General features: G+C 37.8%; 1 protein-coding gene across 2 annotated transcripts in view; it reads right to left on the bottom strand.

Annotated features, from left to right (window-relative positions):
- The window catches only part of LOC126359629 (calpain-A-like), a 198,969-nt gene that overhangs the window by 115,123 nt on the left and 59,105 nt on the right, over positions 1-24,741 (bottom strand). For both annotated transcript variants that reach the window (XM_050007646.1, XM_050007647.1), the window contains exons 2-3: positions 20,161-20,337; positions 13,079-13,148 (exon numbers count right to left, since the gene is read on the bottom strand). In XM_050007646.1, the coding sequence (XP_049863603.1) occupies positions 13,079-13,148; positions 20,161-20,337 (247 nt within the window). The remainder of the gene's footprint in view (positions 1-13,078; positions 13,149-20,160; positions 20,338-24,741) is intronic.

Consider the following 24,741-nt stretch of genomic DNA (forward strand, 5'->3'; position numbering starts at 1 on the left):
GAGTCTCGGTCCGACACACAGTTTTAATCTGTCAGGAAGTTTCATTTGGAGTTATGTTCAACATTAATTTGTAGATTGCTGTGCTCTGTAACTGTGTAAATATTCATTCTCCTTGTTTTAATGACTAATAAAATGTTCATACTGCTAACACTGTGTATTTTAGTTCATTTTTATTTTCTCTGCATCAGTTTTATTAGAGCGTATTTTAGGTTTTATATAGCCTAAATGAACTACTGAAGGAACCTATTTTAGGTGCCTAAAACACTCTTTTTTACGACCTAAAAATCCGTGGTCTATTTATTAGCACAGTCTCCCAATGGCACATCTAATAGTCCAACATCCTACCCAAATTCCCACAGGCATCACTACCATCTTCCCTCTACCCTACTGTTTCTCCCCTTCCCACAGTATGCCTCTTGTGCACCACCTCCCCCCTACCCTAATATCTCTCCCCTTCCCACAGTATGCCTCTTCTGTATCACCACTGCTCACCCCAGCACAGATCACTTCTTGCTGCAGGTACAGTCATAGTCAGTCCTAAGTGCCCAGAGATGACAGTGGCACTGTGTGTGTGAGTTGTACTTCTGTGAGTATGGGTAGGTTTTGTTTTGCCTATGGTTGATGATGGTATAGGTCCAGTATCTAAATAATATTTAGCAATCTTCTTTATTCTACTTGACTGCTCTCATTTTTCCATTGTTATATCTATTCGCATATGTATGTGTGTGTGTGTGTGTGTGTGTGTGTGTGTGTGTGTGTGTGTGTGTTTTCTTCAATGTACTGATGTAATGAAATTTATTCCTTGTTCCCAGCACATATTTTATTGTGACTGAGTCAGAGGCTATCTTGATAAAAAGTGGACACAAATGTTCATTGCTTCTGTCTACAACCTCCAGAAAGTCACTTGTGTTATACTCACTTGTAAAATCTTCTTTTCACCCCAAAGACTAAAATATTTTCTAGGTGATCAGTAAGTACTTTTGCAAACATCTTTTACAGCATGCCACTGCAAGAGAATAATAGGCCTGTAGTTCTTCACATTTTCGCTGCACCCATTCACATGGATTATGACAATTACAACATTGTTCCAATTGTGACTATTGTCTTCTTACACAAACATTATGTGAATAAGTAGTTTTTCTTGTTTTGAGGTGGCTAAACAGCTTTCTCTACTGCTTTTGATAGTATCTCTCGAATGCACTCATTCTCACAGTACCTTATCTGAATTGTTATTTTATTGGGCATACTGCATTTACTCTTAAAGAAATCTTTAAATGTCTTTTATATGGTCTCTGGTTCATCTTAACAGTGTTATCCAACATTGTGACTGATATGATATGATACCCACCCAACGTAAGTAATGCCCCAGATGTATGATATTTTCAAACTGGGGCAAAAATTGATAGTGGCAACCCCCCTCCCCCATCCAGCTTTTGAGGTAGGATGTAAAAAATTTAAAAAACATTCGATTTTTCAAAAATATGTTCATTTTGTAGCACACATCTTTCTAACTTTTGCTATCTGTTTACCCTGTTTATAAAATTTCGTCTGCTTTCACGACTTTCCAGAACGCTTTTTTTTTCCTATCATCATTTTTTTTTCATATCATATAGATGGCCCGCTCATTATTCCTTATTAACGATTTTCAAATGATTTTTTCTAATTTTTCTTAATTTTTCCTTGCTTTTCTTCTGTTTTTCTATCTTTTCCATCCCCTGTTTATTTATTTTTTGCCACTCCCATGATTTCTAACTCTTCAAACTGCTCTTTCTTGCCATGATGAGTCCCATCTCATATTACATTTGTTCTTTTCAGAAACATGCCTTTGCACTATCAAACCTAAGGTCCCACATTCTGTTTCTTGAAACCTGCTTGTCCCTTGGTCCTTGGAGTTACTCCAAAAGGCCTAACACTGAAAGTCCCTGTTTAAGGATGCAATCCTACCCTACACCAGGCTCTTTTACAGTTTCAAATACAGCAATCTCTTGCTTTTACCTAGCTAATCTGTGACCTATACGCCTCATCTGCAAATTTCCACTCTACCAGACTTCTCTCCTTCAACAAAATTCTGCCCTTCATGTTTCCTTGAATACAATCATATGCCAATCCAACTTCAAATTGCAACCATATGCCAGACTTCACCTCAAAAAGCTATCCCACCGTTTCCTACACTACCTGAACAATGGCATTTCGCTTCATGTCCCTCTGCAGCTCCCTACACATCCACACCACCAACAACCACTCCTCTCCTACAAACCAAGCTTGACCAACTGCCTTAACATCCCACAGCCTTCACCATTGGCTCTCACACCAAGAATAATCCATAATCTCAAGAACCAGTCACAACAGCACAGTGCCCTTAACCTGTCATCTAAAGGACCTACTTTCCTTCACACGTAATATCCATTGGAAATATCACTTTGCAACCCAATCCCAAAATCTTTCCAACAGAAAACCTGATACTGAACCCTGCCTTGAACAGTACAGACCATGATCCTTTTTGATCCACCACCACTATCTCAAAATCATCCCTTACAAGTTTTCCAATAATTCCTCACATCCAGCATTGCTTCACAACCCTTCCTCAGGTCCCTACAGCATGACCCTAATCTGTCCTGTGCAGAACTCCAGGCTCTAAATTCCCTAAAAGCTGATGACTCAATCACTATCCTCCCAGCAGACAAAGGATCTACCACTGTAGTACTTGACCAAAAGGAGTATGTAAGTGAAGGTCTATGCCAGCTGTCTTGACACCTCTACATACAGTGTCTGCAATGAAGGTCCCATCTCTGTGATTCTAACTGACCTGCAGTTCCTCCTCAGACCCTTCACAAGGACTAAGACCGCAATCCATAGAACTTCTCATCCCACCCAACCCCCCCCCCCCCCCCCCCACCTTTTATGTTCTTCCTAAGATCCATAAACCCAAGCATCCTGGCTATCCTATAGTTGCTGGCTTCATAGCACCCACCAAAATTATATCTGTCTTAGTTGATCAACAGCTGTAAGCCATAGTACAAAGACTCCCCTCCTACATCAAAGATACCAACCATTTCCTAGATTGTCTGAAATCCATGCCTGTCTCACTCTCACCACACATCTTGCTTGTCACAACTGATGCCACCTTCCTCTATACCAACATCCCCCACATTCATGGTCTGTCTGCTGCTGAACATTTCCTCAGTCAATGACCATTTAATTCCAAACCTATGAAATTCTTTCCACTCACCTTAATCAACTTAATACTTGCCAACAACTACTTCACCTTTGAGAGGCAGACATACAAACAGATCAGGGTTACAGCAATGAGAATCAGGATGGCTATACTAACCTTTTCATGGGTAATTTGGAGGGGGCTTTCCTGAGATCTGTAAGTATTCAGCCCCTGGTTTGGTTTAGATACATTGATGACATCTTTACAATATTGACTCACGGTGAGGCTGATGAACTAAAATTCCTGGAATCTCTTAATACCTACTCCCAATTAAATTTCATATGGTTCTATTCCAAATCCCATGCTACTTTTCTTGATACTGATATCATCCACACAAAAGGCCAGCTACACACTTCTGTCCACATTAAACCTACCAACAAACAACAGTACTTACATTCTGACAGTTGCCATTCTTTCCAAGTCAAACATTCCCTCCCATATACCCTTGGCATCCAAGGCAAACATATTTGTTTGGATGCAGTCTTTACAGCAATATACCACCATTCTCATCTCAGCCTTTTCTTCCACTGCATGTAATTACCCCACCAGACTAGTTAAAAAGTAGATTTCTCAAGCCTTCACATCCTATCCTGCTGCTGCTGATCCCTCCACAAAACAGCTTCAGAGCACACCATTGGTGACTCAGTATTATCTTGGTGTGGAATGTATTAATCAGCTACTTTAGCAGGGCCATGACTTCCTAAAATAATTCTCTGAAATGAAATCCATTCTGTAGGAAATTTTACCCTCCACACTTAGAATAGCTTTCTGTCGTTGTCCCAATCTCCGCAATATTCTTGTCAGACCCTATGCTCCTTCTGCACCCATCTCCCTACCCTATGGCTCCTACCCCTATGACCATACCAGCTGCAAGACTTGCCCTATGTACTCTTCTACTGCCACCTATAATAAGCCCTGTAACTGGCAAAACATATACTATCAAAGGTAGAGACACCTGCGAAATGACATATGTAATATATCAGTTATTATGTAAACACAGTTTGGCCTTCTACATTGGCATGACTATCACCAAATTATCAATTAGGATGAATGGGCATAGACAGAGGGTGTATACTAGCAACTGCCAATATCCTGTTGCACGACATGCTCGACAACACGAAATTCATGACCTCGGCACCTGTTTCACCACACGCGCCATCCGGAGTCTTTCCCACACACCAGTTTCTCAGAACTGTACAGGTGGGAACTAGCATTAGAACATGTCCTTGGTTCTCACCACCCACCTGGCCTTAAGCTATGTTAATTTCCTCCATCTCAGCATTTATTCACTATCACTACTCTTTGCTTTACTCTGTTTTAGTTTTGTACATCTTTCATTGCCTTTCCCCTCTAGTTTTCATCACCCCCTTCCGGGGTGTATACGTGGACAAGGAAAAGAAATTCCTGGATTTCTCCCAGATTTCCCAGTTAAAAATACACTTTCTCCCAGGTGACAGCATAGTTTTTCCCTGTATATTTTCTCTCGGAACTGTACAACTTATCAATCCTTGGAATGGTTATGGTTTTATACATGGGTGTAGAATTCCCCGGCACTTTAGAAAACGAAACTCAGGGGAAAAAAAACACCTTTTTGAAAGATTTTTGATGTGCAGTAACATGTACGCTGCATATTTTCATATTACTAAAGTATAAATTCGAATTCCACCAAACACCGCATGTTACTTTCCGAAGCATTGAAATCGAAATTGCGATGTGTTTTTGTAAGCCAGTCATAGTTCATGACACGTGATCTCACCAGCTAATGACAGCAGATATTCAGAGCTTTAGACATGTGGTGTAGTCAGCCAATAGCAATATAACTGTTAAGTAGTGTGAACACACGAACAGGAAAAGTTATTGGTTTAAATTAATATATATATAATGTTACTACAAGCTTTCACATAAAGTATTGGTCTCTAAGGCCAATACACTGCAAGAGAAGCTAAGCTTTAATGTTGGTCTTTTATGCACATATTACATTTTAAGATATACCACACAAATGAGCCAGTAAATTTTTTTAATAACGATATAAAAGTGTGATTTTCTGGGCTATAAATTCTTCTAAGTGGCTCGTCATCAAAGAGTTGATTTTTAAATGAGTCCCAGATTCCGAGTAAAGTAGGCATCGACCTGATATTAAGTTTTTCAATGTGGTTTCAGGATGTAAATTTCGTTGGGTACCAGTACTTTGTTATATTATGACTGGTCCTTTGTTATGGCATAATGCCATACGTGCTAGAAGATGGAAACGTACACTTGAAATGCACCGAACAGTTGAAACTAGCCAATAGTTTGAAATTAAACTCTTTGTTTCAAATATATTGACTGCCTCAATGGAAAAGATTAATAAAAGAACATTTCTTCAGCAAACCGATAAAAATAACTTCATTGTTCTGCATGGCAATTAATGCTTGACTGACAGAAAGGTGAAAATAAAATAAAATCTGAAACTAATAACGTATTTTAGCCTTCTGTAATTATGTGAATGTATTTTAATTCACATGATAGCTCCCAGCCAAAGAAATCAATTTTGTTTTCATTTGACGTGAGTGCAGTAGACAAAGAGGAAACAGCAAAATCACAAAATGTAAACAGGGGTCACTTGGAGACTACCCGCTTCCCTATTATAAGTCAGACTGCTCTGCGCATAGGACCCGTATCTACGATATTTCCGAACTGGGTCAATAGTAGATAGTGGGGTCCCTCGAGCGTTTAGGATAGGATGCCAAAAATTAAAAAAAAAAAAAAATCGAATTTTCAAAAATACGTTTATTTTGTAGCGCACATCTTTCTGAAGACTCTGATACATAAAACATATACGTGTCCGAGGAGTTGTAAGACACATTATCTGATCTTAAGTGTGCCAAAGTGCAGCACCACACCCCTTTACACAGCATTCTTCTATCATACACCACTGTATTTCGGTCTGTGGAATTGAAATGTGTATATTTTGTATTGGATGCCATCATACTGTATTCAGGACAGCGAAAATTAAAATGTCCTATGGTGCCACTCCTGCTTGCAGTCGGCCGGTTTAACATACTGCCCCTCTTTTTCCTTTTTCTTTAAAAAACAAAAAAAAAGTCTCGACACAAAATTTGCACTCTTTACTCCCTTTTAGCTAACAACTTGCTGCTTTGTGTGACGTAAAATTAAGTATAGGATACATAAAGCCGCTAAAGAGAAGAGACAAGCAAGACAGTACATATTTCTTCAATCCTTAGTTCCTAGAATTTTTTTTCTCTAATCTTGCTACAGCTTTACATGGCATGCTTTCCTTTCTGCGAAAGAATCTCTTACCTCATCAAAGTTCGTCAAACGTTTTGCTACTTGAAAAATCGAACTGTCGTTGTCTAATACTGAAAAAGCTGTAATCACAAATAAGCCCAAGACTGGTGTGGTTTCTCGACCTGCTTACCTATATTTTGTCACTGTCTGTGAGATCAAACAAAATAGGCCTTTATAATACTGCAGCAGGTGTAACACACGCCAAATAAACAAGACTGTTTTGGCAGAAATGGTCATTTTTATAACACCGCAGAATATAATTCTTTTGTTCGGCTATACTCTGCTCAGCTTGTATAGCCCCTTTTGTCTGCAGGAAAGTTTATTTCTAGATGTGACGAGGATTCCACTGACAGTGACATCACGTACACTATGCACACATTCACAAATCATCTTACGATTCATTCAGAAATCAACTTAGAATGTATTCAACAATGTTCAAAAACCGACAGGTACATGTTTCAAAGTCATATGAATAATCGATAGACCAACATGCTCTGGACCCCACTCGTAACTGCTAAAACAAATCTAATGTTAACAGTTGTGACGTCATGCTCATCGGATGCAATTTGTTGTTACAAACCATTGCATAGCCTTCCTAAAGCTCTTGACACATTTTGCTGTTGACAGATGCTTGTATGAGCACTGTGTTTTGTTGCTGTATATGATGCATGTCCTTTGAAATTTAAGTTTTATTTTAGTTTTTTCTCTCGTTCACATTTTAGGGCTGCAGTATTATTCTGCAGTAGCAGGATACAGTAATATCCTTTGTTAGAGTATTGGTTCTTATCAGTCAAAATTACAAAAATTTAACTGAGAACAAAAACAATGAAAAATTTCTGGAATTCAAAAAACAAATTCCCGAGTTTTTCCCGGTTTTCTCCCAGATGAAAAAATTTCTGGGTTTTTCCCAGATCTCCCGATTGTCCTGGGTTGTAGACACTCTGCCTTCCTATCTCTGACACCTACAATGCACTTAACTTTTCACTCTTATTAACCTATGCATGATGTTTAGGCAGCAAAATTTGTCTGTGTATTACCCTGACTTCCACCTTTAAGCTCTCAGGATTTTAAATCTCATCGAATGAAGTCCCCAGCAAACAGTCTTTCCTTCTCATCCCATATGGTAAGTCTCCCCAGACCCATGGTTCTGGGTGATTTTTCCAAAATCTACCCATTTTCCTAGAACTCTCCAGTCCTTTTCCTTCACCCTTCTTCCTTCCCCTTCAAACCTTCTGCCTGAAGAAGGAGCCACTGTCTCTGAAAGCTTGCCAATTACAACAGTCTTTTATGTGTGTGTTCTGTCACCACTTGGTGAATAGATTTTTTTCTATCTCCAATTAAATAATTTCTGAAGAGTTTGATATATAAAAAAATATATGTTTGAGGAAATTTAATACATGTTATATGGTCTTAAGTGTGCCAAAGAGCAGTGACACACTTCTTCATGCAGAATTCTTCTATTGCATGTCACTGTACTTCACTCTGTGGAATTCAAATGTGTATATTTTGTAATGGAATCCATCAAACCTGTATTCAGGACAGTGGAAATTATAAGGTCATACAGCTGGTTTGACATCCTACCTCCATAAAAAAAATTCACAGTTAATACTGCTTGGGATTATTTGTGACCAGGAGAATAGGAACTCTTCAGAAAGTTTGTGCTCTGCATTGCCTATTAACTAACAACTTTGAAATGGGTCTTTCTAATATTGCAGCAATTGTAACACATACCAAATAAGCAACACTGTTTTGGCACAAATGGTCATTGTTATGTACCTCATTTACATAAAAAACATGACAGAATATAATTCTTGATGCATCAATATCAAATGCCTGGCCTTTTACAAACGAAAAGTTTTATGTTGGGAAATAGTTCCACATTTCATTCATATGCTCCAATTTCTCAAGCATGAGATCAAAAAGTAGTAGCATGAAATTTTTATATAAATTTGTATTCGTCATATTGTTTCATATAATTTGTGTGATGTTCTCATTTCTTCTCCATCCTCATTCTAACAATAATCTTGCCAACACTAATTCTGTAACTATTCCTACCACTGTCAAATCTTATTCTCTGGTTAATTTCACTAACCCTGCCATAATCACTGGTTCAGTTATCCCACATTTATTCTCCGGTTAGGCCTTATTACATGTTCATACAATGTGTTTTCCAAGCTATTCCAAGAACAAAACTTCAGCAGCTGCTAACCGGGGCTATACAACTGGCCCTTAGTACTGTAGCATTCTGGCAAAAATTCTCTGTCAAAATTTCATTTTTTGGATACACTGAGAAGATAATATGTTATCTTTCTTACCCATTACTCCTGTTAGTTGCTTAATTCCACTCTTGGAGTCTGGATCTATGGATTTTGCTAATAATTATAACAATGCTGATCATTCAAACACCCAATCAACCACATAAACAAACAGCCAGTACCATTCACCTGTTCGGGTTTATTCAGCTCTGCTTGAATAGCCCCATCCTCTTTTGTCTGTGGGAAAGTTTTCATTTCTAGATGTGACAGGGATTGCCCTGTTGTTCGTTTGCTCTTCTCCTTTGAGCACATCACATCACACAAGGAAGGTTAGTGGAATATGTCTACATGTAGACACATCCAGAGTACCAGGTAGAAGTACTGGTGGCGCACGTAAACACGTTCAGATCACACAGGGACAGGTACAAGGTGCTCACATTAACACGTCCAGAGCAGTTAAAGGGTTAACTGTTCGAGCAGTTCAGTAGTACGCTTCTTCCAGTTCAAGTTTTATTCAATATTTACACCCAAAAATTTACTGACTCCTCCTCATGTGCTGCATCAATTGTTGATAAGACTCTGTTTGTTACACAGAATTGAATATAGCATTTTTACTGAAAATTTTGAGAGTGTCCATTTTCAGAGAACCACTTAGTAAATCTCTGAAAAAAAAGTTAATAATTTCTTCTGTTACTTTCTCTCTAATGGAATTTATTATGACAGCAATATCTACAAAAAGTACCAATTGTGCTTGGTGAATGTTAAGTGGAAGGTAATCCACACATATAAGGAATAGGAGTGGACTCAATATTGAACCTTGTGGGACTCGCTCTCTGATGTGTCCCCAGCCTCTTACATTTTCTCTTCTTCTAAAAGTGTTTGAACTATTCAGTGGAACTTACTGTATTCTTTTTGTTAGGTATGATTTACACCAGTTGTTCATAAAGTCATCAGTTTAATGAAAGTTAAGTTTTTCTAAAAGAGTAACATGAGCTATTCAATCAAATGCCTTAACATGAGCTATTCAATCAAATGCCTTGGAAAGACAAAACACACACACACACACACACACACACACACACACACACACACACACACACACACACACACACACAACACAGACTGACATTTTATTGTTTAACAATTGTAATAGTTGCTGAGATAATGTATAAATGACATTCTCAGTCAAACAAACCTTCTAGAATCCAAACTGTGATGTGCTAAATAAATTGTTTCTAATTAAATGTGGAAATATTTTTAAGCAAGACATCAGTAAGGAAACTCAACAATAACTACTTAACTTTTTCTTGTCATCTTCTTTATAAAGAAGTTTAAAAATGGCAGTGTCTGCAAATATTTTCTATGCCAGTGATGCATTACATATATCACTAAGGACATTACTTATTATGTTTGAAAAATTCTTAAGAATTCTGTTTGAAATTACATCAACACCACAGAAGCTTTTGTTTTTAAAAACTTTCATTATTGTATTATGTTCAGACAATATTTGTGAAACAGGATGGAGTAGAGGAAATGCATGGTTTTACTAAATTGTTAAGGCTTTCGTGGCCACTTGTTGACAAACTGCCTATTGGCTCCTGACTTGGGCTCTTCGGCCAACATTCATCTAATGATTTTACTGACATTTTGCCACATGAGTGGCTGGCATTGTCAAAGCTTCACCACCAGCAATGAAGGGTGAAGGTTTGACAATGCCAGCCACTCGTGCTGGCAAAACGTCAGTAAAATCTTTAGATGAACGTTGGTCGAAGAACCCGAGACAGAAGCCAATAGGCAGTTTTTCATGGTTTTACTATTGAACACTGAAACCTGGTTTTATTTTTTTGCATTTAGTAATAGCACTTTTATTGCATTTTTGAAATTTACATACCTCAATTGTTGAGTTGACGTCTTTACTACCAGACACAAATTTGGATCCTATCCTGAAAGTTACACACATCTTTCTCCAAAATTTCATTCGGCACAGCTACTATTTCCTGACGAATGGAAATCTTGAGGTAATTGATTGTGCATGGCTTGTTCATGTACACTCATGATTTCAAGTAGCCACACAAAAAGAAGTCACAGATCGATAGACTGGGTGAGTCTGGGGCCCAAGGAACATCATCATATCATGAAATTACATGTTCTGGTAAAACTTGTCAAACAACATCCATGGATGCTGTTGCCACATGAGCTGTGACACCATCCTGTCGGAACCACATTTATCTCATGTTCACTTGGTGCTTTTCAAGTCCTTGAAAATTATTTAACATTTTGGCATAGCAAACTGATGTCACGGTAACCATTTTTCCTCACTCTTCAAAAACTTAAGGTCCAATAACCCATATCTTGGAGATACCACACCACACTGTTACTTTGAGCTGTGGAGAGATTTTTTATGTAGTTCATGTGGGTTGTCCAACACCCAGTACTAACAGTACTGTACATTACCACAACCATCCAGATGAAAATGGGCTCCATCACTCTTGAGTACTGGGCATCTACATCTTTCATAAGAATAGCATCCATTATGCCAAACAAGTGAGGTGGTGCAGTTGTTAGCACACCGGACTTGCATTCACGAAGACAACAGTTGAACCCTACATCCGGCCATCCAGATTTAAGTCTTCCATGATTTCCCTACATCACTCCAGACAAATGCAAGGATGGTTCCACTGAAAGGGTACACCTGATTTCCTTCCCCACCCCTGACACAATCCAAGCTTGTGCTCTGTCACTAATGGCTTCGATGTTGATTGTATGTTAAAACCAATCTTCCTTCCATAAGACACAAAATTCTCTGCACTAGACAATCATTATTTTCTGTGGGTATAATTTGATGATGATGATGATGATGATGATGATGATGATATTTGGGTTGTGGTGCGCTCAATTGCGCAGTTATCAGTGCCCGTACAAATTACCAACCTTTGCTCAATCCAAACTAGTTAATTTCATGAATTATGATGAAATGATGAGGACAACACAAACAACCAGTCATCTCAAGGCAGGTGAAAATCCCTGACTCTGCCGGGAATCGAACCCGAGAACCCGTGCTCGGGAAGCGAGAACATGACTGCGAGACCACAAGCTGTGGACGGTATAATTTGAGACTGTCATGTAAGATGCTGTGAAGTGAATGACTTGACATACCCTGTGATACAGCCTGTCACTTAGCAGATAGTTTCATACTAGTAAGGGTTGCCATTGCACTCTGTCTATGTTTTCTGGAGTTCAGACTCAATGGGAAGCCCAGCTATTTCTTAGTCTTCACAGATCCAGTACTTTTAAGCTGCAGCCCATTGGAGTTTAGTGGTTTGATCTGTCACTGCAGCTTGACATCCTGCAGAAAAAGCGTTGAACTGTGATCACAGAATCATTGTTGCTAAAAAACTGTTTGACCACAATCACATGATGCAATACATTCAAATCCTCCATGAAACTGAAACTACATTGTCTGGACTTTCTGCCAATGGTCACTCAACGTCAATACCCCCACTCATCACCGAGTACTAGCAGTTTAAAAAACACGCATTTCCTCTTGTCCACCCCCTAATTCCTGTTGCTTAAAGTTACATGGATCGATATTTTTAATATATTCTTTTGCTACTTCATTTAATACTATTTTTGCTGCTACATAGAAAGTGATTGATAAAAATACTTGCAACTTGTGAATTATCAGTCACAGCACTGACATTTAGTTTAATTATGACAGTATTTTGTACACAAACTGGTTGTTCTGTCTCATAGTTCACAATATCCTATGTATTTTAAATCTTATTATAAGAATTATTAATTTCAGTAATGAATGTGTATTTATCATCTTTTAATGACTTTTCTTAAAATATAACAGTATTTTTTGTAGAATACAAGTAATGTCAGATCATGACTTGTTCTGGCCTTTGTATAAATTCCCATTTCCTTTCGCATTATATTTTATTCCCTTTCATTACCCATGACTTACTTGCTTTTCGGTGGACTGTGTGAACAATATTTTAGGAAAATTAATTTTAAATATTGATACAAATTTACTGTGGAATACATGGAATTTCACATGACCATTTCTTATTGTATGTATTTCGTCCTGTACCACCCCTTTTAGCTTGTTCTTAAAACATTGTATCCTGGTATCAATAATAAGCCTCACTGCTTTGTATGAACATCACAGAGTTGTAAGGTGTTACGTTGTTCATTTCCCTTTTTCTCTTTCAATATGCAAATAGCTTATTATAGGAAATCAGTAGTATTAATACAAAGTATCCTCTACCACGCACTGTAAAGTGGCTATATATACTCACAGATTTACAAGCTATCTTACCTAATTCCCCTTGTTTCACATCAAATCGAGATGCTCCTTCCACAAACAATCTTGGTAGTGACACTATTTCCTGGAAAAAATATTGAACTTATCAAAACTGTTCTTCACTCTGATAACATAATTTTGATGTAGTAATACTGACTACACTGAGGAAGTATTAGGAAGAACACAGGCACACAAACAAAGAGCTGAGCTTTAGATACACACAAACACACACACACACACACACACACACACACACACACACACACACACACACACACACATATTCCTTTTTTCAGAGGGCTGATATTATAGTCACTCCTAAGAGATTTACAACAATACAAGGATATAATTTTAGAATGGCTCTAGTGTCACTGACACAGCTTTGAACATAGACATGTTACTTTTCCCATTTTGTTCCATTTGTACCAGCTATGTGAAGCATCAACTGTAATCATGTTGTTCATTTAATTAAATAATAAGGCTTGTTTATTAGAAAACTTCACAGTTTAACTGCACAATTTTAACATTTTGCCATCAATGGGCACAACTGTAAACATTAAGTTATCAAACACGGTGAAAAATAAATTTTTGGATGTTCATAGACTGATAATTCAATTGACATAACTATCCTAGCTTTTGGAACTATTAGTTACTTCCTCAGAGAGAAAAAGAGTGATCATTTGGGGGAGGTTAGAAAGAGCAGAGCACTCAGACCCCAGAATGAGAGGGACCCATCTGTGTTGGAGACCAGGGAAGACAAAAATGAAGCAGGAAATATCAAGGAGAGTAGGAAGTAGAACATAGTTCATTGATAAGCAGTGTTCAAGCTTCAGTTCAGAGCTGATGATGACTGAGTGACAAGTCTGAATGGATTAAGAAGAAGAGAAATGAAATGATTAGTGCAATTAAAGAGGTGGATAAAAAGCAAAGAGAGAGAGGGTAGAGGGAAATGAACATGAAAAAGTAAAAAAGCAATGAAGAAAAAAGTAAATAAGACATAATAAATAAAAAAGTAGTAATGATAAGGAAGAGCTAAGAACAATGAAAAATGCGGGGGGTGGGGGAGGGATTATATGATAACAGTAGCTAAGTACAGGAAACTACTGGAATAATAGGATATGCTGAAGGGCAATTTCCCATCTCTAGAATTCAGGGAAATAAGTATTGGGTGTGAGGATCCCATTAGCTCATTTGATGTAGTAAACACTCAGACCCCTTGAGTCACAATGTAGAATGTGTAGTTCCAGCTCAAGTATTGTCTCAAAGCCAGCTGAACGTCTGCAAGCAGAGGTGGGCAGGAGAGGGGAAACTGGTAACGCATAGGCAGTCAAGGAGCTAGGCACCCGTGGGCAGGAGTGGTCAAATGGGTTGCATGTGCTGCATCAGTCAACACCTCGAACACGACATTACCAGCAACTAAGTTGATCATTACTAAGCAAATAGAATTGCAACAGGGTGTGTTTTAACAGAAAAATTTGATCTAAGGAAAAATTACAAACATCAGATTTGTGTAATCTGACATTTCTTTGCATTCATAAGTGATAAAATGTTTTCTGTCATGTTGCTGCAACACACAGAAAACTCACCAGTATTGGATCATGAAGCCCTGACTTCCCTACCGTTTTAATAAAATGTTTTCTGTCATGTTGCTGCAAGACACAGAAAACTCACCAGTATTGGATCATGAAGCCCTGACTTCCCTACAGTTTTATCTCATGACAGAATAAATTGGTCACAACAAAATGTTGACCCATAGGCTTAAAGTCAGCTGCATTTCTGTGTAGCCAGGAAACCTCTTCTACATGAACACCACAAGACCATTGAAAAAAATGAATGAAAAAATTATGCTGTCGTAATACCCATCCTATAGCAGAGTGCCATTTTATAAATCAGTCACTCTTAATTGCATTTAAAACTTTATGGTATATGTTACAACTGAAAATGGATTGATAAATAATTTCAGTTCATCTTCTAGATGCTGTAAGTCTTGGATAGCCAATGAAGTTGCACAATATCTTGTTAATACACTGAAAAGCATGTCAGGAGGTAACTATAGCAATGAAGGACATCAAAAAATTTATTTTGACTATTTTTTTATTTATTTTAAAGTTAGTTTTCTTAAACCAAACTGCCTTTAAAATACATGCCATTCATCAAAATGTATTAATTTTACTGTACATGTTAAAAATTACATCCTTCCCTTGAGGTGTTGCATTTAAGCTATTTGAATGAGTCATTAAATCAGTGAGAAAGGTTGTGTACATGTGACAGAATAAGGCACAAATAGTAGGTACTCCACTGCCTCCATTTGCCTACTGAGTGAGCTGCAGATACGTGTGCCCCATCGGGAGGGTTGGTGCAATGCTTATTTTAAAGTTGTTACTAAACTGGCTGAACCCCCCCTCCCCCCCAATCTATTTTCATTATAACTATTACTTTTTATTTATTATGTTTTATTTACTTAATTTTTTTATTTTTACTTTTTTATGATCATTCTCCTCCCACCATCCTCCTTTTCTCTCTGTTTTTGTATGTTTCCCCATCTCTGGCCAGTGCTTGGTGTTATGGCTGTCTCAGTCTTTTCTATGGGCATCCAGGGTCCACTTGTGAGCCAGCTGCCTTTCTTCTTCAGTCTTGTTTATGAGATGTTTCATGTAGTCATCCTGAGTACTGACCGGTTGTCAGTGTAGTATACCCACTGTTGTTTCAGCCCCACAACTATGGAGCAAAAAGAATAGCATGAAGCTTCCAACATCTTGTTTCGCTGTGTTGTATGAAAATGTTCAACATGGAGAGCATATCTGGCAGCATGTTATTAATGCATTCTGTAATATCATTCATCTGTGGATAGTAGGCAGTTGTCATTCTGTGGGTGATGCCACAACTTGAAGTTACCTCTGATACTCCTCTTGACTAGAAAACTTTTACATGATTAGAAATCATCACATGGTACGCTCTGCACTTCAAAATAATATGTTCTACAAGGAACTTTGCAATTTCTGGAGCTTTGACAGTTGAAACAGGTTTGTTAGCAACATATCAGGTGAGATTGTCAGTGCAGACTATTGTCCATTGAGTCCCTGTTATTGACTCTGGGTATCCCCCAAGAAGTCAATTTCAATTTGGGGGAATGGCACTGCTGGGGTTGGTACAAGATTTCCCAGAGGTAATTGCAGGATGTACTTCTGTCACTGGCATTAGAAGTGCAGTGTCTAATGGACTGATAGAGATCTGACCAGTGCTACCCACACCTGATTCTGTTAAGTTTCTTCACAAATCCCAGGTGACCAGATATTTGAGTGTCATGGAAATATTTCAGGATCACTGGCTGCATATGAGATGAGATGATGAGCATCCATCTCTGCCCCATCGGATCATAGTTCCACTTATAAATTGTTCTGTTTGTTACTCAGTATTCTCCTTTGATCGGCTCCTATTCTTCAAGGCTTCTGTGATTTTGAGCAATGCCGGATCTTCCCTCTCTTCAGCAGCAATGTCATTTAATGCAGCAGTGACTGAGATTTTGTTCCCACAGCTGTGTTCTGACAAAGGATTTCTTGAAAAGTGGTTATCATCCTTGTGTTTGCATTGATTATTGCACACATTGTACAATGTACTCCTGATGCCTGAGTGTGCTTTTGACCAATTGATCCAACAGATCATTCAGGGTAGTCTGTCAGCATAGAATATAGTGATCTGTCACAATGGTAAATGGTCTGTCACAACCAAACAGCTGGAATTTGCTGATAGTCCAAACAACTGCAATGCACTATTTCTTGGTTGTGAGGTACTTCTTCTTGGAGAATATTCTGGAAGCATAAGCCGTCCCTTTTCAACACCTTCCTGGACATTTACTAGAACTGGTACTATCCCAAAACTGCTAGGACAGGGATGAAGTTCTGCCTGAGTATTCTCATCATACAATGCTAAAATTGAAAAGGATGTTATCTTCTCCTTAAGAGCAAGGATAACTCTTTCTTGCACCTCATTTCATAAACGTTTGACACCTCCCTGTACTACATCTTATGAGGGATACCTCTTCATACACAAGTCCTTTATGAATCACCCTTAGTACAAGCACATTCCGAGCAAACTTCCCACATCACAAATGTGCTGAGGAGCAGGAAAACCTGTATGTGTTCTTATTTTTTCTGCATCAATACAGACTCCACTGCCATTTATTCAGACAGAGACCTACTGTCTGAGCTCACTTCAACATGGTTGTCAATTGGCTTAGATGTTTTTCAAATGTTTTTGAACAAATAATAATGTCATCCAGGCAGTAGGGAAACCTCATACATTAAAGGTGTTGAAGCACATTGTCTACCATACATTTGAAGATGGCTAAAGTATTACATAGCAAAAATGGCATAACTCTGAACTCATAGAGGGCATCAAGATTTACGGAAGCAGTTTTTTCCTGGTTAGCCACGTAGACTGTCTGGATGTCCATAGTTGAGAAGTTCTCTGCTCCTTTCAACCAGTCCAGGGTGCCACCAATGCACAGCAGTGGATAGACATTTCTCTTCATGATTTTGTTTAGTCATCTGTAGTCAATGAAGAAACACTGTATGCCACCCTTCTTTCTTACAAGGACCATCGGAGAGGACCAATGACTCTCTGAAGGTTCAATGATGCCATCTTGCAGCATTTTCTCCACTTCCTCCCAGATTATCTGTTGTTCAAATGGTAATACTATGTGAGTCTTGGCTACTTCGCAGGTTATCCGCAATGTCGATAAGGTGTTCTATCATGGACCCTTGGTCTGCTTTTTCTTCACTCTGGATTTGAGAGCATCTGGAAAGTGGCACAGAATGACTATACTTGCCAATGCTGTTCCTTTGTCAAGTATAATCCTATTGGCGTTTTGGCAGTACCTTTCTACTGCAGTTATTCTTGCAATACACATATCTATTTTTGACCTTCATCACCATCACTTCCATATCAGAGAACATGGTCTTTTATAATTGGCAATGATAAGCATTTGATGTTAGAGAAGAAGTAACCCTTGAGTCAGTTAGCACTTGGACTGATTGGTCATTGATTATGAACATCAGTGAGATTTCCCGTCATCTTGATAACTGTTGCCCCTGAAGGATTTTCATCTGTGGTGGTTTCACCTCCATAGATGGTCACCTTGCTTGGTTTTCCTGAATTCAGCGGCTAGGTGAGTGGCTAGTGCCTCCGTACAGTAATAGGGAATGCCCACGGGGTGTTGGAGAATGACCTGGCTCAGGGTATGGTGATGGACTTCTGTCCACAGGTCAATCTGGCTCAGGATATGGTGATAGACTTCTGCCCACATGTCAACTATAATTGTCTGCAGTTGATTGGCATCAATAGAATTGTTGTGATGGTTGATGTCTTGTGGCATAATAGTCATCTTTCTCTGCATTAGTGCACAACATGTCCATAGCCTCTAAGAGAAAACAGACTGGTGTATTGTCCTCTGTCCTCCAAATGTCTGTTATTCTGTGGGGCATCTTACTTTATGGAGGAGTAGGTTGTACCTGCATTGGCCAGTTGCTGGATTGTCATTTGATGCTGGCAGCATGAGTTAGAGTTGGCTGAGTGGACTCTTCATTGCAAAAAATATCTAAACTGTATGCCAATTCACAATGAAATTCTGGCAGTATATGGACCAAATGCAATGCCATGTCCAGCCATGGTGACATGGGACCTAACCATTTGACCAAGGTCTAATCCATCATATGGTCCATCTTTTGCACCACATGATTTCCATCTTTTTGGTAAGCTGAAAGAACATCTGGGGGGAGGGGGGGGGGGAGGGAGGGAAGTCTTTTCAAGGATGAGGACATACACACAGTGGTTCTTAATTGGCTCTGTGACCAAGCAGTGTATTTCTATCATTGAGGAATTCAATGATTGGTAGAATAATCTGACCATTTTTTACAGGGACTTGGTGACTATTTTGAAAAATGGCATCATGCATCTGAGTCACTTTGAAGCATTCAGTAAAAAATTACTTGTCTGCCATGATAATGTGTAAATAATTTTTTGTATTTTTTGACGTTCCTTTGTACTAGAAATCTAAATTTTCTACTTAAATCCCCATCTATCTGTCCTTAAAGTTTACCCAAGTCTACCTTAACTGCAGATACAATACTACTTCAGCATGTTGCCACATTTACAGGAAGTGCTACAATCATCTCTGCAGTGAGTTATGAATTCTTTAAGACACCACTGACTGTGCAATTATCTGCTCCAGTTCTTTAACCTTCTCACTTCTCAGATGATCTTATACAGGAAAATCTGAAGGACCAAGATCAAGAGATCTTGTCGGCCATGGTACAGACCCTGTCTGACCTGTACATCTTGGATGATATTAATACATTAGATGTCATCTTATATCAGAACAAAATGTGCTTAGGTCCCCTCAACCATGTTGTACATGACTAAAATGAATAAAAGCCCAAGGAAAGCATAGTTGAGTGAGGGGCCACCAAAAGATATGTTGTTTGTGTGAAAAAATATTCTCAAATGGCCCTTTATTTTTGATGTGGAAATGAAGCAACAACAATACTAATAATTCAAATGTTAGAAGGCTGGAATACCAGTTCCATTATACCATGTCCTTTTACATCACATTTTTTAAAGGATCAACATGGGAAAATACCTTTTAAAACAACAAGATTTAATCTACAGCAAATTAATTATAAATGAAATGTCACTTCTTTTATTAACTTTGTGTTCAATCAATCACGAAAAAGGAGAAATTGCCAGATACTCCTTCTGCTGGTGATGACTAGACAAAAAACAATTAAAATTTGCTATCAATAATTTGCGTTTGGGATGCTGCAACAATTACATGGACTTAAAACTAGCTCTCTAACAGATTTCTGACTAAAATAAAAATAATCTAATATGTATATCTGAATGGGAAAATTCTTGTCATAGTAAGGTGAGGTGTGTAGGACATCACAACATTCATAGCATAAAATTCAAAGAGCCAAGATCAACCAGCAAGTTTTCAAATAATTGATATTTATAGACAGCTTCTACTTTGGGTAGAAATGTTCTTAACCATAACAAGCACTGTCAGACAAATTTCTGATCTCTGAAGCACATTTTCTTACCTTTGGTCGCATCCACTGTATGGGCCATTTTGGCTTTTTGCTGAAAAATATGGATGAATCCTCTGCAGGGAATTGTGGATCTTCAAATAATTTTCCTTTTTCAAGACATTCTGCCCGAAGTTGGTAGAAATCTTGAATTTTTCCCCTTGGGCGCAATCCAGAACCTGGTTCACCAAGCTAGGGAAAAAATTAAAAAAAAATAAAATGTGAAACCGGGGACTATTACATATTACATGAACAAGTATTACAAGGCTCAAGAACAGCAGGAAGTATATTATGGAGCCACTAGCAAAGCAATGACTACAGTACAACATATTGCAGGCATTACAGCTCAACAAAATTAAGACAAATCCCATAACAACAGATTGGCTAGTAATCAAATTATGGTCTTTTTCATTCAGAAGACAAGTGCATGAAACCTGCAGTGAGTACTGTTATAGAGTTATTAGCACAACTCCTTGTAGCAAAATGCCACAAAATTTTAGTTATTGTTGCATGTATTTTATAAAACTTTATCTCACACAGAGAAGAAATATACAATACATAAGGGAGATTTTTGGGGAAAATTTCAGTGTGTATCTAAAGGATAGGCAAATGGGAAATGGAGGCAGTATATTTGTTGCAGTAGACTAGAAACTCAAATCCACCAAGACAGAAATTGAAGCTGCATGTGAGATTGCTTGGCCAAGACTCAGTATCAAGCGTGGGCATAAAACGATAATTGGATCCCTCTATTGCCAACCAGACTTGACTGCTTATGTAAGTGAAAACTTTAGAGAAACCCTCAGTTCACTTGTTCATAAGTTTCCCAGTCATACTGTAATCATTGGTGGGGACTTTAATCATCCAACAATTAACCAGAAAAATTACAGTTTTGTTAGTGGTAGGTAAGACAAGACATCCTGTGAAACAGTACTAAATACCTAGAACAGTCAGGGATCCTACTCGCGATGGAAACATTTGATCTAATGGCGCCAAATAAACCTGATTTCTTTGAGGATGTCCCTGTTGAAACTGGTAATAGTAACCATGATGCAGTTGTGGCAACAATGTTTACCAAAGTAAAAAGGATGACTACAACAAGCAGAAAGATATATAGGCTCAGTAAACTAGATAAAAAGTCAGTTGTGCAGGAGCATGTAAAGGAACTATGGCTCATGTTTAAAAGATGAGTTGACCATGCACTGGATAGACTTGTTCCTAGCAGAACAGTCCACAATGGGAAGGAATGTCCATGGTGTACAGTCACTGTAAAGAAACTTTTAGAGGAATAGAAATTACAGCATAATAGGTTAAAAAAAAACAAAAACATAGGGTTACAGGTAGAGGGATATTGAATGAAATGCATTTGGCTTTCAAGAGAGCAATCCGTGATGCCTTCAATGACTATTATAGCAGAATATTATCAAATGATCTTTCATAAACCCAAATAAATTCTACTTGTATGCAAAGGCCATTAATTGCACAAAAGTCAGAGTCCAGTTCCTAGCGAATGAGACAGGAGCTTAAATTGAGGGTAGCAAAGAAAATCTGAAATACTTGACTCCATTTTCAAGTGTTCCTTTACAACATAAAACCCAGGAGAACTGCCCCAACTTAATCCTTGTTACACTGAAGAGATGAATGAAACAAGTATTTGTGTTGAGAAACAGCTGAAATCATTAAAACTGAACAAAGCTCCAGGGCCCGATGAAATCCCTGTCAGGTTCTATAGTGAATTTGCAGCTGAGTTAGTCCCTCTTCTAACTATAATCTGTCATAGGTCCCTTGAACAAAGAACTGTGTCCAGTTCTTGAAAAAATGCCTATCTGTCTACAAGAAGGGTAGTAGAAGTGATCCATAAAACTACTGTCCAATATCCCTGACATAAACTTCTTGTAGAACCTTAGAACATATTCTGAGCTCAAATGTAATGAAATAACTTGAACAGAATGACCTCCTCAATGCCAACCAGTGAGATTCTGAAAACATACATCATGTGAAACCCAGCTTGCATTTTTTTCACATGGCTTACTGAAAGCTTAGTAACAAGACAATCAGGTAGATGTAGTATTTATTGATTTCTGAAAAGCATTTAACTCAGTACCACATCTGTGCTTACTGTCATAAGTTCGATCATATGGGATATCAATTAAAATTTGTAACTGGATTGAGGAATTTTTGTTGTGATGGACACAGAATGTTATCTTGGATGGAAAAGAATAGTCAGATGTAGAAGTAACTTCACGTGTACCCCAGGGAAGTATGTTGGGACCTGAGCTGTTCATGTTGTATATTAATGACCTCGCAGACAATATGAAGAGTAACATGAGGCTTTTTGCAAATGATGCAGTTATTTTTAATGAAGTACTATCTGAAAGAAGCTGTGTATATATTCAGTCAGATCTTGGTAAGATTTCAAAGTCATGCAGAAAGTGGCATCATGCTTTAAAAGTTTAGAAATATAAAACTGTGCAATTCACAAAACAAAACAAAAACAACAACAAAAAAACCATAGTATCCGATGAATATAATATTAGTGAGTCACTGTTGGAATTGTCCAGCTCATACAAACCCCTGGGTGTAACACTCGGCAACAATACGAAATGGAACCATCACATAGGCTCAGTCATGGGTAAAACAGGTGGTAGACTTCAGTTTCTTAATAGAATACTGAGTAAATGCAATCAGTATACAAAGAAGATTGCTAACAAATCACTCGTGTGACCTATCCTAGAATAAGGCTTAATGTGGGACCCGTACCAAATAGGATTAACATGGAATATTCAACATATACAGAGAAGGGCAGTACAAATAGTCACAGGTTTTTTAATGCATGGGAGAGTGCCACAGAGATACTGAAGTAACTGAACTGGAAGACTCTTGAAGGTAGAAGTAAACTATTCTGAGAAAGTATCCCCGTATGTATCACTCACATAGGGATTGTGAGAATAAGGTTGGAATAATTACTACACACACAAAGGCATTCAAACAATCAATCTTCCCATGCTCCACATGTGAATGGAACAGGAAGAAACCCTAATAACTGGTACAATGGGGCTTACCCTCTGCCATGCACCTCAGGATGGCTTGTAGAGTATAGATGTAGATGTAGATCTATATGTAAATTATGTAACTAAAGATACATAAAGGTACATTATCTCTTAACTTGAGAAAGTATAGGTTTTGCATACCTCACATACTATGGTCACAGCGTTTAAATCATGTTGCATGAATTCAAGATGGGAAGTGATATGTTCGTAATAAATATCCCCCATAATAATCAATTAATAATGAATTCTCAGTGCACTAATAGCCTAGCACATCATATGTTAATGAACAACAAAAAGAAAAAGAATAAGAATAAGAAAGAGAAAAGGTAGAAATTAAGTTGGGGTGACAAGATGCTCCTCCAAACACAAAAAATCTTTTTTTTAAGATTTTGACAATACCATTTGCTTAATCCATGGGAAAAAGTCACAGATATACTGAAAGAACAAAAATGACAGACTCACAGACATTAGCTATCCTGAGAAAGTCTATTAAAAAGTTTCAAGAACTGGCTTTAAATGATTACTCTAGGGATACAGTACAATCCCCTACATATCACTAACACAGGAATTATGAGGATAAGATTAGAATAATAATTGCATGCACCCAAGTATTCAGACAATCATTCTTCCCATTCTTGTCTGCCTCTGTAGCATAGTGGTAGCATTACCACCTACCACGCAGGGGGCCCAAGTTTGATTCCCAGCAGGGGACTGGGTGATGTGTGTCCACTCTGTTGTTACCTATGGAATAATATTTTGGGGAGTCAACAGTAAAAATATTCAAATAGTTTTCAAATTACAGAAAAGAGCAATTCGTATAATAACGAAGAGTGTCAGTAAGGCTCACTGCCTTGAATATTTCCAAAAGCTGGAAATCCTAACTGTCCCCTGTGAATACATTTTTTAGTATTATGTATTTAAAAAAATATTGACTGCTATGTTAAAAATTCTTTAGTACACAGCTATGAAACTAGAAACCAATACAATCTGCATCTAGAGAGGAAAAATAATGTTAAAACTCAGTAGAGCTTGTTGTACAATGCTGTTAAATTATATAATAAATTACCCCAAAATATAAAAGATATTGACACAATTGGACAGTTCAAAACAAAACTAAAATTTTTTTTATTAAATAAAAGTTATTACACAGTAACGGACTATCTGAATTAAAACATGTAGTGTAATTAAGGTAGCCTGCATTGTAATACATGAGGAAATAATTATAATACGAAATCCAGAATTGTACAGTACTATAAGAAAATTACATAAGGGTACAAAACTAATGTAAGATACTTTAAAAATGTGTGTAAATATTAATTTTATGTGTATAAATTGTAGGTATATTGTATTGTATGGTTTTGCTGACAACATCCACACAATGTAAATTGTTACATGGATAAATAAAGAAATCAATCAATCAATCAATCAGTTTTTGCACCCCAGAGAAGCTTAGCCTAGGATCGTCTCTGCACTGAAGAATACAGGCGAAGGTAGAGTAGTATCAGACAGTAGTCTACATTGAACAAGTTCTATGTGATTGTGCTAGTGG

The sequence above is a fragment of the Schistocerca gregaria genome, chromosome 1, assembly GCF_023897955.1.
Source record: "Schistocerca gregaria isolate iqSchGreg1 chromosome 1, iqSchGreg1.2, whole genome shotgun sequence".
Taxonomy (NCBI): domain Eukaryota; kingdom Metazoa; phylum Arthropoda; class Insecta; order Orthoptera; family Acrididae; genus Schistocerca; species Schistocerca gregaria.